The sequence below is a fragment of the Amborella trichopoda genome, chromosome 7 (genome assembly GCF_054954075.1).
Source record: "Amborella trichopoda isolate Santa Cruz 75 chromosome 7, AtrichopodaSantaCruz75HAP2 v2.0, whole genome shotgun sequence".
NCBI classification, from domain to species: Eukaryota; Viridiplantae; Streptophyta; class Magnoliopsida; order Amborellales; family Amborellaceae; genus Amborella; species Amborella trichopoda.
This window is the reverse complement of record NC_142342.1, coordinates 43,764,985-43,783,412: the sequence shown is the minus strand read 5'-3', so window position 1 is coordinate 43,783,412 and position 18,428 is coordinate 43,764,985. Positions and strand designations below refer to the sequence as shown.

Here is an 18,428-nt window from a genome sequence, read left to right as displayed (position 1 = left end):
TTTTTTCGACCCGAATTTTTCCTCCGATTTTTTGAAATAAAATCGATTTGAAGGTTGCTCACTTTTTATATATAAAATAATACATCTCTAAGTTTTTCTACTTAAAAACAATATTTTTCACTATAAATATTTGAGAAAAGTTTCTATACTTCTCTTACAATATAGAAGATATATGCTTCTCCGACCGTCCATTATCTTACAATATAGAAGATTTATGTTTTTTCGACCATCCATTTTTTATTTTCATTTTTTGTCAATAGAGTCACTAACCATTTGATCTTAAATTCGACGTCTTGAATTATTTTATTTTTAATTTTTTTTATAAAATTAAAATTAAATTTTAATTTTTAATTTTTAATTTTTTTTATAAAATTAAATTTTTTTTAATTTGTAAATAGAGTCACTAACCTCACTTGCGGACTTTTGCCCTTTTCTTTGAGCAGTTGCCTGCATCTCTTCCATCTCCGCTTTTATTCCTGTCCTTGCTTTACAAGCATACACTTGCAGACACTGATTTGTATCATGGAGAGTCTCTGATTCATAAATTTCACAATGCTTCCTGATCTATGGTCCTCCCCCTGTGGAAACCACTGTAACAACAAGTTTTCTGCTCTCATGCAGATACCATGTATGCCTCTCTCTCTCTCTGAACTCACTTACCTCTCTCTCTCTCTCTCTCACACACGCATAAATTGAAACATTGGTTTCTAATTAGAGTATGACAATTTTCCATGGAATCTAGGGGGGGAATTCTAGTGAGAGAAAATGGGGGTTATGGGGTGTCTTCAAAATGGGTGTTTTTCAAATGAGAGCATGACAATTTTCCATGGAATCTAGGTGGGAATTCTAGTGAGAGAAAAGGGGGTTATAGGGTGTCTTCAAAATGGGTGTTTGTGTGAAGTGATTGAATGCTATCAAATGGGTCAAATGAATCTCTCCTCATAGCCCTCTCTTATCAACTGAACGTTTGTTTGTAGTGGGAGCTTGACAATTTTCCATGGAAGCTAGGGGAATTCTAGTGAGAGAAAAGGGGGATTATGGGATGTCTTCAAAATGGGTTTTTGCATGAAGTGGTTTTCTTGAACAACAGTGAATGATATAAAATGGGTCAAAAGAATCTTTCCAAAGCCCTCTCTATCAACCAAAAAACTCGCTTCTAATGGGAGCTCATGAAATCCCCGTGGAATCTAGGGGGAGTTCTTGTGAGAAAAAAGGGGGATAATGGAGTATTTTCCGATTGGTGTTCATACGAAGTGATTTTCTTGAATGACAGTAAGTGATATCAAATTCGTCAAATGAATTTCTCGAAACACTATCAAATGGAGCATACAGTGAATTCTAGAGAAAAAGTGTTTAATAGTTGTAGTATCTGATATGGGTTTAATATTTGGCCATTTTTACTGTGAAAACATGGGCAATATTCACCGAGTTGGATTTGTCTTTGTCAAATTTAGTTTATGAAATGATGAATGTTTCGAATTTCTCTATTATCGTGAATTGAATTTTTTTATCTTCAGAAATTTTATATTATTATCACCTTTTTCTCTGCACTTGTAGATTATACAGCCACATTGCATTATGATTAATGGTTAATGCTGATATATTTCCATTAAAAATAGAAAAAATGTACCACACTGCCATCATGGAATATTCACCATCCGTTCCTGATGGACGGTTAGGATTACTCTTATCTGGGTCCTGCACGAGTAAGGTTAACCTCTACCATCCATTATCGTGAATATACAGTGGATTCCCCTGTTATGTATAGCATGCCGTGTACCAGTGGATTATTGGATCGTTCCCTAGAACAAAAGGTTAATCCCTTTATATGGTGTATATTTATTTTCTTCATTGTTTAGTTTATATTACAGTTTGATGTATATGTTACTGGCTAATGTTTACCACTGAGCCTCAGGCTCCTCAGTGACTAAGTCAACAAAGTAAACTCAATGATTTTACTCTAAAATTATACAACCCCAATTAGTTTTATGCTTGCCATGAAGTAGTATGATTTATGTAACTTGGGCACATGTATCTATGGTTTTTGGCATGTATTGACACATCAAGGAGAGGACCTCACTTATTCTAAACTTTTATTGTTGAAGTCTCACTATAATAGTACTTTGATTGTCACCTAAAATCCAACCTCTCCCCTTATTAAAATAGTGTACGGATCTGTTGTGTTTGAAAGGCGAATTTTGGGGTTGGAGTTTTTGGGACTCCTATCCTTGTCAGATGATGACACACGTATTTGTGTCTTTGTAACATAGAGTATGATGCATGCATCACTGCTGTCCATATAATTATCCAATTGCTGGATAGATTTGTTGTAGTTTTATTCCTCATAATGACAATCTGTTTTAGTATTGTTTTTGCTTCGTCTATATGATATTTTAAACAGAGAGACAGGTTACCTCTGAATTTTTATATGTTTAGGTTCAATATGATGCACTTTTATATGTTTAGGTTCAATATGATACACTTTTATATCATATGATACACTTTTATATCATATGATACACTTTTATATCAATATGATACACTTTTATATCATATGATACACTTTTATATCATATGATACACTTTTATATCAATATGATACACTTTTATATCAATATGATACACTTTTATATCATATGATACACTTTTATATGTTTAGGTTCAATATGATACACTTTTATATGTTTAGGTTCAATATGATACACTTTTATATGTTTAGGTTCAATATGATTGATTACCTCGTTTCCTTTTCTAATGATAGGTTACCTCTGAATTTTCATCACTTCCTTTTATGGCTGTTGCTATTACTAATTAGACAACTCCAAGCTCTTGGTTTTTCTCTTTTCCCTTTTTCTTTGCCCTTCAACTGTTGTTTGCTATTGCCTTTTTTCCATTGAGAGAATAAATTCTCATGTTTAGCATGGCTTGTCTTTTTTTTGACATTATTTCTGGTTATGTTGGACATTAAAAAGAAATTGATTGCTTAACCAGATCAATTTGGACCTCTTATCCTACCTAGTGTGATGGGTAATAAACTTGAAATTATCTAAAACCAGTGTTTATCGCCTCTGATTTCATTTCTTTGAATACGTTGGTAATAAAGAGATTTGTTAGTGGAAATTTTGGATAATCAATTAAAAGGAAATGGAATGTCCTCTTGTATCTTTGATGTTGTTGTAAGTCTAGCTTTCGAAGTCTAATATGATGTTATTTTATCAAGAACCTTCCTCATGATTATTTTCATGGGATGAATGGAAATTTTGCAAAACGCAGAATACTGGATTGTTAAGATTTGTGTCTCAGTTGCAGATTTCGTTTTGAATTCATCGTTTGGTTTGCAGCCTGTCACTAGTGATCTTACTGTGAAGAAAGAGTCTTGCTAGAATTTTGTTGCTTCATTTTCTTTATTCTTTGTTCTATTATTTGGTTCCTTTTTTTTTAGTTATAACAAAATAGATAAGGTAAAAAAAAAAAAACTAGCATCATGTTTTGTTATTCTAGCAAAATTTATGTGCCTGTGCACATATTGCCATGTATGCCAAGCATGTAAATGTTCTTTCCTGGGAATGCATTTGTGTCCTTTCTTGGGAACCTCCTTTCTTCTTACCTTATTGGTATAATTTTTTGTCCTCTATGGTCACATTCCCTAAGAGTTTGAGTGAGAATGAGGTACTTACCATTGAATTCTTTAACATTTTTGTGGTTGGTTTTGTAGGGAGAGTTTTCTGCAAAAAGGGATGTGATTGTGATGGTGACACTTGGGAGGACTGTAAGTTTTTTCCTTAACAAATCTCTTCTATAAGTGATTCCAGGGAAATTTATTTGTTCTGGACAATGTCCCATGACTCGTCCAATCCGAGCAGGGTGTTCTCCTTACGTTTGGCATTATAAATCTAGTTATGTTCAACTCAATTCAAACAACCACTAGATGTCTGGTTGGTTAGTGTCTACCGTCTATGGCCTTCATGTTAGGGTTTGAACCCCTTCAATTCCCACCATATATGACATGTGGAATTATAGACATATTTTATTTATTTTAAAGAGTGGTTTTAGAAAAATTGCCCATGGGGGATTCGATCCCCTAATCTCTTATAAAGAGTCCACCCCATCTACCAGCATGAAATTTGAGCAGCTATGTTTACAAAAGCATGATATGTACGAAACATTTTTTTTGTTTTTTATTAATTTTTTTGAATGGGCTCAACTCGCGAGAGTTACTTAGACTCGCCCGAGTAACTCGCGTCACCAATGGGTGAGTGCGTTAGCTGATTCGAGTCCCGGCACCTTGATTCTGGAAGGTCGCATGCTGTAAAATAATTCATTTTTGCAATATTGATATCAATGCTTTATATCTCTGGGGCTTTCTTTCCCAGTAGTATGCGAGCAATTTTTAAGGTAGTTCCTTCTCAAGCCGCTACACTTTTGCCTTCTGGTACCGACCGAGGAGAGAACATTACTTATCATCATTATTTGGTACTTCAAAAGAACTAAACTTTTGATGCAACAAGGCATGGGTGTATAGTTATATTGTATTTATTTGGAAAATATTGCTAGTTATTTTAGCTTTGACTTGCTCTTTCTACTGTACTTTCTTGTGTGTTTTGAAACTATTGATGTTGTATTTTAGGTGTTGGGGAATGCAATGAGATATGCTATAAAGATCCTGTTCTAAAAGACCATCAATGGAGTGCTTATATTGACCGTTCTCCAGGAGCTGACCATTACTCTTCGGTTCTTATCTTGACCACCTTTCTGCATCTCCATTTTGATTGTGATGTCATGATTTATGAAATATCACTGAAGTTTAGACATATTATAGAATAAGTTGTTAGTCATTAGTCGAAATGGCAAATTCGTGATCAATATATGGAGAGATAATTTTTATGGAAATTTTCATGTGTACCACTATATGAGCACGGTATTGATGCATTTTCTTTAATAATGATTGCTGTTGATCTATCTTATTTTATTACTGTTTAAAACTGGTGATTTCTTATTGTACTAGTAACTGATTCTTTAGTGTATGATGTCTTGATAATGCAGGCCTTTTTCTGAACACATAATCCGTACGTGATGGCTGACCTAGGGGGAAACAAAGCCCTTGTGCCCAATAGCTTCTCTGTCATCTTGTTCAGCAAATTCTGTGACTCCCTCATGCCGGACATCCTGGTCTTTTTCAACAAGCTCTACTACTACAAAGGGATTCACAAGGATATGAAGTCTAACTTCATAGCCCTGATGCCCAGGATAGAAGGAATGGAAGATCTCAAAGATTTCCATCCAATGGGTCTCCTGAAGAATTCCTGCAAAATCGTAGCTAAGGTCCTTGCCTCTCGTCTATGGGAGGTCCGACAACTTCCAACCAGAATAGGCAAATCATGGATGGGGCCTTAGTTGCCCATGAAGGTATCCACTCGAGACACCTAGCTTAGTGGTTAAACTGGATTGGGAAAAGGTATAACCACGTCAATTGGTCGATCTTGGATGGGGTCCTACCAAAATGAGATATGGAGTAAGGGGGAAATCCTGGATGCCTCCCCTGACTACTCTATATTTATCTATGGAACCCCCAAGGGGTACTTCCCATTCCTCCAGAGGTCTGAGACAGGGAGCACAGAGCACCACTATCTGCTTTACTATTTGTTCTAGTGTCAGAAGTCTTTAGCCACTCAATCTCTTGCCTCTCCTAATGAGGAAACTTGACGGGTATCAATTGTTCTAGGTTTGGCCCGGAAATAACCCACCTGCAATAAGCCGACGACCCTCATGTCTTTTGCAATGCCACTCCAGGATATTTGAATTCCCTGTGGCTATACTTGTGGTGTTTCAAAATTTCAATAAGAATGAAGGTGAACATGGCCAAAGACCAAGCTCTTGGGTGTTGGGGTGGAACACCAAACAGGTTGTTATCTACCCAAGAGACTAGGCTGTGGGGTGGACTCCTTCCCATCCAAATGCTTGGCCTGTCCCCATGCCTAGGAATGCCACAGAAGCAGCTTTGAGCCATCGCTGAAACATTCTTATGCTGACTGACTTCCTGGAAGGATAGGTACTTATCCTTGGGCAACTGGAGCCTTAATTAGCCACATGCAAAAACATTCCTGTTTTCTGAATGTTGTTTCATATGCCTGCCTTTATGTGTTCCAAACTAGAAAGTATGATGGAGTTTCCTATGGTCCTGGGCAGGTGGTCCGCATAAATTTCACTATATTGCTTGGGAGAAGCTGCACGCCCAAAAAGGACATAGAGCGGGGATTGAAGCTCCGTGATAGTAACATTGCCCTTTTGGGCAAATGGTGGTGGAGATTTATGATCCAGCATGGCCAACTGTGGCAATTATTGGTCTGTCACAATTATGGAATGGACAAGTTGGGTTGATTCCCCAAGGGAGATCCCAATACCTGCTCATCGGGAGCATGGGAAAGCATTAGGGAAAGCCATTCCAAATTCACGGAACATGTTAGATTTATAGTCAACTCCAGCGCATATTTTTTAGGTTTGGGAGCAAGATCGGATCCCTAACATATGTATACGTCCATACAATGCATGTGTTAGCGATCAAGATCGCCAAGCTAGGGATCTCGATCCCATCCTTTGCGGGATCTTGATCAGGCTTTTGGGATTTTGATCCTAACCTTTTGAGGATCTTGTTCCTAACCTTAAAGAGACCATATATGCTCTTTAAAGGATGGATCTCTTTATTTATAGCGAGCAAGCAATATGACTATATTAAATGTAGAGTTGCATTGCTAGCTGGCTGTTAATAAAGAAAATCTTTCTTGTTCTTTGAGGTGGGGATCAAGATCCCTAAAAGTGGGATCGAGATCCCTAATAGTGGAGACGAAGATCCCAAAATTCAAAAATTAAAATTCCTTGCAGATCCCTTTCCCCGAGCAATGGACTGAGATTTCACAGTGGGATCAACACTTAGGTTGGGAGATCCTGGCAACTATAGTATTGCGAATGGATTCGCTTGTGGAGGGATGTATGGACCGGGAACTCTACCCTTGGACTCGCTGATTCCAATCCCAATGCTACAATCTCCCTCCCATTTGAGACCATCTGTGGGCCGACCATTTGGAACCCCACCTTTAGATGAAGATGAACACTGTTCAATAATGAAACCCAAGAAATAGCTACAATGCTCGGGCCCTCGAAACCTTCTTCCTTCCATGGGAGGCCCTATATAACATACATTGGGCCCTGGCTAAGTCCAGCAAATTCAAAGTCTCTTATTTTTACACGGTTCTAAACCCATGCCAAATCACCCCTCCATCAGTAACAAAGTGTGGTCCGTCTCTGTTCCCCCAAAGGTTCAAGCCTTCAACTGGACAGTGTTCTCCAACCGGATTCTCACAGCTGATCACCTCAAACAGAGGGTTCCCACCTCCCAAACCAATGAATTATGTTGTAAAGCAGCTGAAGAAACAAACAACTGCCCCTTCCTACACTGCATGGCTGTGACCCAATTGTGGCCTGCCCTGCCGCAAGCTTTCGCTTGGGTTTGGATGATGTTGAGCACTAATAGAGCAATTGTTCCAGGCCTTATTTTCCCCCAATACCCCACTATAGGTCTTTTCATGTATGAAGCTTCTGTGCTTGCCACAATTTGGTCCATATGGCGGGAAAGGAACCCTCAAATTTTCAAAGGGAAATAATCTAGCCAAACTTTTTTGGGCCAAATGTTACAAAGGACTTAATAGCTTCTCAGCTGTAATTTTGTGACAAACTGGTGGGTATCCGCTCTTTCAAGGCTTTAGCCATCCCAAGATTGGGAACATGTAGACCTCTGGTTCAAGGGTCCACTAAGCTAAACTTCAAGTTCTCAACAACCCTTTACTAGCCTGCGTCGGTGGCATCTTTAGAGAAAGTCAAGGAAATGCAATCTTCTATTTCTCAGGATACGTCAGCATTGTCAATTCAACAATGGCCAAAACTATCACTCTCCTTAGAGGATTGAAAAGAGTCCATCAAACTGGGAGCAAATGGCAACTCCCTCGTAGTGGAGGGAGATTCAGAGAACATCATGTATGGGTGTCAAAAAGAGCCCAATGTCCCTGGAGTTTTAGCCCTTTGTTTGACCACATTTCTAACCTTTACAGGCACCATTACATGTTTGGTAGGAGGCCAACTAGGTAATTCCCTGTTGGCATAGCCAAAGTGTGGCAAGTAGACCCACAGGGGGATAGCTACCTGTGTTCTCACCATATTTTGGGGGAGTGGGATTGTACAGCCCATCATTTTTTTTAAATTTCTACACAGTTGTGCACCAGTCCCAACTTTTTGATTTTGGGGAAGGTATAGAGCCCATCTTTTGGTTTCTTTGTCTGTAAGGGCCACTCTGCTTGTGGGCTGCCTATTTTTTTGTGACTATATAAAGACCTAACTATTATCTAATACAAGTCAAGTATTAAAAACTGGGGGCTTGATAACTTATCTTCGGTGTATTTATTGAATATTATTCTTTGCATGTACTATTTGATGTCTCAAATGGTACATAGACATTGACGCGAGTGTGTGTGTGTGTGCGTACCTGTGTGTATGTGCATGTGTGTGGGGGATTTCAAGTCCTAAAAATAGTGCCATTTCTTTCACCATGTAATGAATATTTGTCATTCTTTTATAATATTATATATTGTCTAATAGTGGTTTTGTTACAAATCAAAATTAAGGAGCACTCTAGGGTCTAGATTTCTTGGAGTTTTAAGGAGAGACATCCTTGGACTTCATTAGAGATGGTGACAGCAAAGGATGCTGAAGTGTGCACTCAACGAATGGCAACATGGATACCCTTCCACCCAAGTATATCATATCAACATTGAAGGGACCTCATCTGAAACCGGGTCCTAACTGGTTTTCCGAACTTTTCTCTTCTGATTGGTCTAAGATTATATGCAAGCACCTTTTCTGGTTCCCTCATGGTTGAGGACAACTCGCATACTGCCATTTGTTGGGCTTTGAAAGAGTTTAATACCCATGGCACCTTCTTCTTATGAAAGAAGCCTTCCATCTCAGTAGATCGATTGCTTTGATTGTTATCGTGTGTATAGAGAGACTAGTGGTTGGAGGACATGCTACCTGAGGAGCGCGAGAGCCTCAATCCTTTATTAGTGGAAGATTGGTAGTTTTTTTTTTGATGAAGTAAGATCTATTATATATGTTCTCCTTTTGACTCTCTGTATCATCATCTGCTGTCTGTCTTCTTTGTGTCTCCCTACTCTTAAGTCTCAGTCTCTATGTGCCTGTTCAGATTAAGTTGATGTGTAATTTCTCCCAATGATTAAACAATAATCGCCATTGCTTTTTTTATAAAACGAAATATTTGACTTGATGATGAATGTGTGAATTCAAGTTATTTGATCAAGTTTAGGACTGGGCTCAAGGCCATGTGGTCAAGGTGGCGGGTGCTACAACTTGACATCTTGAATTCCATTTCTACAGCGGGTAGGGAACTACTTCCCTGCAAGACTACCTAAAAAAATGGTGAAGTCTACAAACCATAGATGAAAGAGTGTGAATGCAATGCACCTTCAGAAGAAATCACCCTGCTTTAGAAAGAGCTCCAGGCCCTCAAACTAATTAGCTCTGTCACTCTCTGATATCAAAGAAATCTAGAGAATCATCCAAGGCCCTCCTCAAACTTCTAGTGGATCCCATGACAATTTTCAAGGTCTACACATGTAGACCAGCAAACCCAATAATATGTTTTGGAGGAAACAAACAAGGAAATGTTTTTTGATCAACACATTGCCGTCCATTCCCCCCTTTTTTTTGGGTAAATATCCATTCCCACCTTGATGAACAAGTTTTTTAAGCTGGTACCTGGTCATCGAAGGAAAAAGCTTTGATTCTAGGAATGAAATTCTCAACAACGACTAATCAATAGAGTTCAAGTTACAAACTCAAGATGATAGATGGCATCACATTTGTCAACTCAATCAACTTGCTAATTTTTATAAATTGGAATTGCCCAGATATAGAGCCCAAGGCCCTTCAATTTACTTATATCTCTAAAACAAATCACAATCATTTGTTATCCATTAAAAAGGAGTTTCACTAGGGGGTCTGAATCAAAGTTGCAATATGCTCTTGTTTCAAAGAAATGAATATAGTGCATAGGATTTGAAACTACAGTAGTGTTTTTCCGTCCACGGCCATGCAAAATAATTGTAGAAGTCGCCATATTTCATGTTAGGAATTGTATACGATGAGCCTGCCTCTTTTTGTATGCAAAGTCAAAAACACTCCTATGTGAAATTGGATGGCTGGGATGTGTCATTTTTCTACGAAAAGTCCAAGAAAATTTCCTTGGACTCCGAGCGTGGTCAATGACACACCCTCAGTCACCCACCTTCACATCTAATGGACAGGGGTGATTGTGACCTTTTTACACCAAAGATAATATTTCATACATGTGAGTTTTACAGTATTACCTTTTGTTTGGTTTGCATTTTGTGATGTTGTTCTGTGATTGTTCATGTGTGCCTGAGAAGATAACAGTTATAACATCTGTATGTTAGTTTGAGTGGTAGAACTGAGACCTGTTGAGTACTTAGGAATCTCTATTACACTTTAAAATTTGTGAAGTTGATTACTCTTCTTTGTTGATCCTTTATATATCTCATGTTTTCCTCCTCCAGTTTATAATCAACATATGTATGAATGATGCTTGTTTTATGTACACAGAAATGCTTCCATGCCTGTATCGCAGGTTGTGCACATAAGGTCAGTAGAAGCTAAAAGAGGTTGAGGTTTTTAAACTTCATATTCTTGCATCCATGGGCTTCTGCATAAACATAAGTACAAGATACATACACTGGATTATTGGAAGACTATGATTATGTTGTTAATTGCTCCTCAGCACATACTATTCCTATTTGATTGAGGGTAATTCCACAAATGGTTTCCTTTTTATTTTAATTAAAGACGTGGTTTCTTATTGAGTCCAAGAGGTGTAAGCTTGACATATGGCTTTAGGGAATCCGATCTTAATAAATATTGAATGCTTGCTTAAAGGCATTATTTTTGTGTGTGTGCGTATTTTTTTTTTTTTTGAAAGGGGGGAGGGGGGAAGGGGGGGGGGGGGGGGGGAGGGAGGGAGAGAGAGATTGGTACTTGGTCTTGGTAATCTAAGCATGAAGATCTCGGGGACCTGTATTTATATGAAAAGTGGGGGTGTTAAAGAATTTTGATCTTTAATCAATCTCAATATATCATGTGGTGAGAATTTTTATAGTTAAATCCTAATGTTGTTTTCATCATGTTGCAGTTTAATATTCCCTCAGCAACTGTAGACATGGTTCATCCAAATAGACCTCCCAAACCTCAGCCCACACCTTCACCTGCAGAGTGCTTTCTTTTCGCCGAGGACGTGCCATGCACATCAGCTTAATAATCACTTCTCATTGAGAACCCTCACTTCTGTGTGGATTGTATACAATGAGGAAGTTATCTTTTGTACACAAACACTGTCACATGTAGCATTGGACAGCTTGGGGGTATCATTTCTCCCCACGAGGTCCAGAAAGGAATTTCTCATACTTCGAGTGTGGTCATTGGTTCTCCTTCAACAGCCTGATTTCACATTTGAGGGTTAGGGGTGAGTTTGACCTTTTTATACTAAAGGAAAATTGTCTGGTTCTATATTTATCTCTAGACTATGGAAAAGAGAGAGAACCCAACTAACCCTGTTAAAATAGAAGTGGTGCCATCATATAGCAGAGTGTCATCCAGTCCATGTTCTAGTGCTTAGTTTTTTTATCTCATTTTAAGGAAGTGGATCTCTCTTGTAACGACCCTTTATATGCTAATGCATGATTCCAGTCCATGTTCTAGTGCCTAGTTTTTTTATCTCATTTTAAGGAAGTGGATCTCTCTCTTGTAACCACCCTTTATATGCTAATGAATGATTATGAACTGGTTGAAATAGTTTTGAGTTTGATTAAGAGCATTTATTGAGATCTGTTGTTCTTGATGCTCAGCGGATGAGTGCTTAATTTTAGGGTAGAATTTAATGGGTAACTCCTCTCACATAAAAACCATGAAGGCAGGTCTTCACCATCTTGGGAATGGGGCTGGGGTCGTGGTGGTAGCACCCCCACACATTAGTCAATACCCTCCCCCTCTTCCTCCAACACGTTGTGGTTTTGATTCTCACAGACACCACCCTATTTACCACCCCATTTGCACTTCAAAACTATCCCTTGACCTGTGTCAATGCGACATCAAATGAATGAAATTATGTAATAAGACAAACTTGAGTAGAATTATGCTGACACTTTTTTAGTGGAAGTTGAGTACATTTGCAAAGCATATACACTGAAATGAAATGAGATTTTTTAGTGTGAAATGAAGTTTGTATAGTCTAGAGTACCATGCTATCCTCTTTCACAAGATCACGTGTGGTGTGATCTCATGGAAGCATTACTATACACGCACTCCCATGGGTGAAAGAGCTACTTAAAACGATTTTGATATGAAAATTTGAGATCTACCCAAGAATCACCATGTGATTATTTTCAAGAAAAAAAAATGTTTTTTTTAACTTAGATCCAACCATCAAAATTTTGGACAATCTCCTCTCTCTGTTCAATCTGATCATATCATATTTTTTCCATAGTACTGTTGAGGTTTCTTTTCTTTTTCTCTTTTTTCTTTTTTGAGGTTGGTTGCTAGGTTTTCTTTTTCTCTTTTCTCGTGGCTAGGTTGAAGATGTTATATCCTCGTGCCTGAAGTTATAACATCATTTGCCTTTGGTATAAGAAAGTTACAAATATACCTAGATGTGAAATCTAATGGCAATAAATGTATTACCAAAAAGAATGTATACAAAGATACTATTTATCTTTCGTACAAGGTTGCCTTCTTCTCTTAAATTTCAAAATGTAAAATACCAAAACGTGGAAATTGATAACATAAATACTTTCCTTTAGCATGCAAATATAAAAGAAACAACTATTTATTCGGTCTTCCCTCCCTTCCAATGATGTGATTCTCCGCCAGAGAACCAAAAGATACCCACTTTCAATTATTTCAGGCCAAAATCACCGGAAAATTGAATTTTCCAACCAAAACACGCTGGAAATTTCGGAAATCCCCAAGAAAAAGCTCCCAAATGGCCAAAGGAAAGTGTGTTCAAGCTCTTGGGGGAAAAGGATCCCAATAAATTCGGAAATCGAAGAAAATCAGTTTCAACCAGTGTTTAAAAAAACACCGAGTCGAACCGGACTCGCCCGAATTTTTTGTAATCCATGATCGAAATGTTTGGTTTTTTTTTTTGTAATCCATAATCGAATTTTTTGTTTTTTTTTTTTTTTTTGTAACCCATGATAGAATATTTTGTAATCCATGATCGAATGTTTTGTAATCCATGATCGAAATGTTTGTTTTTTTTTTGTAATCCATGATCGAAATGTTTGTTTTTTTTTTTGTAATCCATGATCGAATTTTTTGTTTTTTGTTTTTTTTGTAACCCTTGATAGAGTTTTTTGTAATCCATGATTGAATTTTTTGTAATCCATGATCGAATTGTTTTTTTCTTTTTTTATAATCCACGATCGAATTTTTTGTTTTTTTTTATTTGTTTTTTTTTGTAATCCATGATCGAATTTTACGTAATCCATGATTGAATTTTATGTAATCCATGATCGAATTTTTTGTAATCCATGATTGAATTTTTTGAAAATTTGTGATTTTTTTTTTTAATCCATGATCGAATTTTTTTTTGTAATCCATGATAGAATTTCTTGAAAATTTGTGATTTTTTTTTTTTAATCCATGATCGATTTTTTTGAAAATTTGTTATTTTTTTTTTTAATCCATATTATTCAAAGAGAAAATGAGATAGATGATGATTCTGAAGCCACCCTATCCTAGCCATATTATTCACATATCGAGTCCCAACAGCAACAATGTAGGGATGAGCACGATAATGCAGGTGAGCATGAAAGATGGACAATCTTCGGAGATTTTAGATTGGGAACACAACAAAACACTAACACTCAAGGATTTGGGAATAGTCAGACGCCTGCTAATATCGATGATTCGTTTTTAGATCGAATCAATGAATTGTTAAACGAATTCAATCAATGGCACCAGCATGACCAAGAAGAACAATAACGTCATCTATCATTTTATTTTTAAATCATATGTTACTAATTTTATGCTTTATTGTAGTCTATGTATGTTGATATACTTATTCCATGATAAGTTTATGTTTATCCTTTTGTGTGATGTAAATTAAATGCTGAATGGCGGTTCATGCAGGGAAAGAACATATCAATATTCGCATATTCATCCAAAAACATGAAAATTCTTAATGGAATACCCTCATTTCTTATTGAATTTCTAAAAAACAATATTTATAATGAATTTTAATAATTTTTTCGGATTTTTTTAAAGCTTTATTCAGACCGAATCACCCGATTCTCGATCCGGATCGCCGATTCGCCGATCCGAATCGATTTTTTGAGAATTCGATCCGAGTCACCGATCCGTTTTTTAAACCATTGGTTTCAACCAAGAGAGGACAAACAATCGTTGAGAAGGCCTGAAAATTCAGTTCGGTTCCCTCGTTGTAAGAGTAAGGAAACCAAGTTTTGCTATTTCAACAATAAAAGTGTAAACCAGCTGAGGCACTTTTTGCAGAGGGTGCCAGAGGAACTGGACCGCCGGTGGGGCGGCGCAGAGGAATTTGCTGGTGGGGGCAGGGCGCCTCAGTACTTACAACAGGGTGAGGTATTTGCAGGCGGCAACAAGGGTGGCCATGTTCTGATCGGCAGCAATCTCTTTGACCCCGGGTTTCAAAAAACTGGCAGTCGCTGCAGTCGGATGATCTTTAGTCTTGAAGCACCTTGATTCAGAGGTGCCCTGTTTCTCCCGCTCTCTATTTCATAATGAAGGGTTTTGTAAATTTGACAAAAAAACGGTTTGAATCTTTCTTACGCCCATGAGATTGGTGAAACTGGCAAAAACAATTTGATTTGAACTCCTCTTCTCTCTCACATATAAGTTTGATAAAACTGACAAAACATTATGATCTGAATTTCTCTTATGATCATTTATTTTTGGAAATATGATAAAAAGATGGTCTACATATGGTAATTAAATGAGGAATGAGTTTGGTCCGCTTAATATCTCTTCCAGTTTCTCTAATATTTAGTTCAAAAATATTGAGTACATGGGAAAATATCTTTTTATCCTTTATTTTTAATTCTATATCTCATGAGATCCAAAAATTGAAAATATTACTTATAAGCAAAAAATCTCCATTTTTTCTACCTTACAATCCCCTGGACCCCTTTGACCATAGATTTTTTACCCAAATAAACACTAAAATAACACCCTATTCAAACTCCATTTATCTTTATCTAAAACTCCATCTCTCTCTCTTCGCTTCTTGGTGAGTTTATCAACCAAGGGTTCTAGCTTGAGCTTGAACACAAGCACACCTTCTTATGTGTGAGAGAGATAGAGTTTTAGAGAGAGAAATATAGAGTTTGAGTTTTAGAGAGAGATAGAGTTTGAGTTTTAACGAGAGATATGGAGTTTTGAAAGAGAGAGAGACGATGATGTGAAAGAAAGATAGAATTTGGATTTTAGAGAGAGTTTTGAAAGAAAGAGACGATAATGTGAGAGAGATAAATAGTCATTTCATAAATTGTTGAGGTCAATGATACATGGTCAAAAGGATTTAGAGGGTTGGAAGATAGAAAAGATAAAATCCTTTTGCTTAAAGTAATATTTTCAATTTATAATAAGATATAGAAGTTAAAAATATGATATAATAGGATATTGTCTCTTAAGTATATATACAATGTGTAGAAGTAGCCAAACAAATCCCTCTAAGTTTTATAATGCATTTTTTAAATATAAACAATAACGATATTTTGGATCGTAGGATTAGGTTGCCAGCTACTTTTCTTGCCCAATTGGTATATAGGATAATACTTAACGAGGTCTAGTTGTTGGAGGATGTCTAAAATATTTGTAACAATACATTACAAAACCTGGATGGGTCGGGCGAATCAATGGTTGGCAAATCAGTTTGGATTGGCGAATTGGTGATCTGGATCGAAAGAAATATTGCTACAATTTCTTAAAAAGCTAAATTTTATGCATTTCCAAAAAAAATGGGGTACTACACCATAGATTTTTATTACTACTAAAAATACATAAATATGGGGAATGCATTTGAGTTGCTAATTATTACATTCATTTCACAGTCGAAATAAAGTTCAAATGCAACTGATATTGCAATAAAATGGAGAAAAAATTACAATGTAACCATGTATCAAAATTCAAGTCATGGCACATGAGTAAAATGAGTCCCCCCGGAGTAACTTGTCCATTTACTTTCTCATGCAAAAACCAAGCTAAGACTTCTCAAAACCTCAAATATTAGAAATGGAACTGATTACCTAAAGATAAACTCCAAAAAAAAAAAAAAGGCACGCCGAGCTTGAAAAGAAAATGTCCCAAAATTCAACAAACACCATCCAACTTTTGGATAGCAACAAGATCTAAACGTTAAAACAGCTCAAAATTCAATTTATTTTTCTTAAAAAAATATATGATATTAAAATGGATTCCCAAATTTCTAAGCCCAAAAAATTCATTGCAAGAACATTTTTTACTCGAGCGAGCAAATAAACATTTTGCTCCTATGCAAGTATACTATGCGTGGGAAGACTTCATAATAAATCTAGGGCAGGCACAAGGCTTAGAGCTTTGTCTAAGATCCACAATTTCATGCACACTTCAAAATTCTACAAAAAAAAAAAATGCAATTTCAAAACTAAAAAGCACCTCAGCCTTGAAAACTATGGATCCAAAAAAAGAGAAAAATAATCTCTAACACCATTAATATCAAACAACATTATTTGGATCCACCAAATCTGTACAATTTTAAGAACATATTTCAGGAGCAGATTTCGAGGCCATCCTTCCAGTTTGGAGGTGCGGCTTTACATTTAACATAAAGAATGAGCTTTGTGCCAGGTACAACGATGGAATATTAATCATCCATTTAGCGCCTTACCATCCAGATTCGAAACCCAAAATTCAGATCCTATCAAGGTATGGACCCATTGGATCAAAATTTTTTATACAAATCCAAAATCTATATCCAAAGGAGGATCCAAACCAGATCCAACCCAATTTTTTAAAATTATATATATATATAAGGAAAATAACATATTTACCCGTTATATTTACGGTACTTATGGAAATACCTCAAAGTTTTCGTTCATGCGCACATCAATTTTTTCAACTTCCTAACAACTTTTTCTTTTAAAAAAAATAAAACTGCTCATTTTCGATTTTTCAAAAAACTAAAATTTATAGTATAAACACTAACTTATTAGTAAGCTGCAGGTTCGGGTTTTAGTAGTGCTTCATACGTAGCAGAGCTCTTTACAAGCTGTCTTGGCTTTCATTCTGATTGGACTCTTCTTTTTTTAACTCAAAAACTATTAGCATTTTTAAAGTGGTGTAAATATTTGTCTGTAATGGGACACGAACCCTTACAAGACCAAACTTCATGCCGTCGTAGTCGTACAAACCAAAAAGCCATTCTCGCATATCTGATTTAGATTTGTGGTATTAAAATAATTAAAGTAAAAAATATCATTTTTTTTTGGAGTTCAACAAAAATAACCAAAAATTTTGAAAAACCAAAAAATCTGATTTTCAAATAACCAAAAATTCTTAATTTTTTATTTTTAAAACACCAAAAACTTTAAAAACTTTGATTTTTGAAAAACAAAATTTTAAAGATTTCAATTTTTGAAAAACTGAAAACAGACGGTTCCATTGTTTTTTAAAAAAATTGATGGGGAGTTGAAAAAACAGATATACGAATAATAATGATAATTTTTAAGTATTTTTTTAATAAAAGTATATATAACAGATATATTCATTATTTCCCCGTATATATAATATATATAATTATTTGAACTTTTATAATTATATTTTAACTTTATAATATACAACATTGGATCCGATACGGATCCAGATTCTAATTCAAATCTTATATATATAATTTCAAATCCAGATCCAAATCTGGGTGGATCCGAACCCGATCCAAAATAAAAACATTTGAATATATAAAAAAGTATTTAAAAGTTTATCACAACAATACTCGAGAAAAGCTTCATTGATGTTAAAGACGAGGCCTAACGATCATAAAATACATGAGCACACGGAAATTTTGGTGAGCCCATGATTCCCATATGCATGCTAATTAAAAATAAGAGAACAGTCAGCATAAAACTTTGCCGTATATTTTAATAAATTCTAAACTTATCTAAACTTATGTATGACAATTGATAAAGCAGAATAGCGAAACATAATTTATGTAATCGACCTCAAATAATTGAAACAAAGCTTGAATAATGACAAAATGATAACTTTCATTATTTTGAAACCCT

The 18,428-nt window shown here is 36.1% G+C and overlaps 1 protein-coding gene across 10 annotated transcripts; it reads left to right on the top strand.

Moving 5' to 3' along the window:
- The first annotated feature begins 394 nt into the window (after nucleotides 1-394).
- On the top strand, nucleotides 395-11,928 carry LOC18423142 (defensin-like protein). Of its 10 annotated transcripts, none has more exons than XR_016059051.1 (6): nucleotides 397-628; nucleotides 3,716-3,769; nucleotides 4,628-4,731; nucleotides 5,044-5,406; nucleotides 10,687-10,725; nucleotides 11,270-11,928. XR_016059051.1 is itself a non-coding variant. In XM_011627210.3 (5 exons), the coding sequence occupies exons 1-5, from the start codon at nucleotides 553-555 to the stop codon at nucleotides 11,390-11,392; spliced, it is 396 nt and encodes a 131-aa protein (XP_011625512.1). In that variant the 5' UTR covers nucleotides 395-552; the 3' UTR covers nucleotides 11,393-11,928. The 10 variants fall into 10 exon arrangements, 6 of the variants coding, with proteins under 6 accessions (XP_011625512.1, XP_020526329.1, XP_088727705.1 ...); XR_016059052.1 differs by having other exon boundaries at nucleotides 10,687-10,887; XR_016059049.1 differs by having other exon boundaries at nucleotides 601-1,272.
- The last annotated feature ends 6,500 nt before the right edge of the window (nucleotides 11,929-18,428 follow it).

What these genes read in the sequence shown, in the direction of transcription:
- LOC18423142 (XM_088871577.1), top strand. Translation starts at nt 1,170, where the DNA reads ATGAAATCCCCGTGGAATCTAGGGGGAGTTCTTGTGAGAAAAAAGGGG. An exon ending in TGGTGACACTTGGGAGGACT is followed by an intron (nt 3,770 to 4,627) that starts GTAAGTTTTTTC and finishes GTTGTATTTTAG; the next exon opens with GTGTTGGGGAATGCAATGAG. An exon ending in GAGCTGACCATTACTCTTCG is followed by an intron (nt 4,732 to 10,686) that starts GTTCTTATCTTG and finishes TTATGTACACAG; the next exon opens with AAATGCTTCCATGCCTGTAT.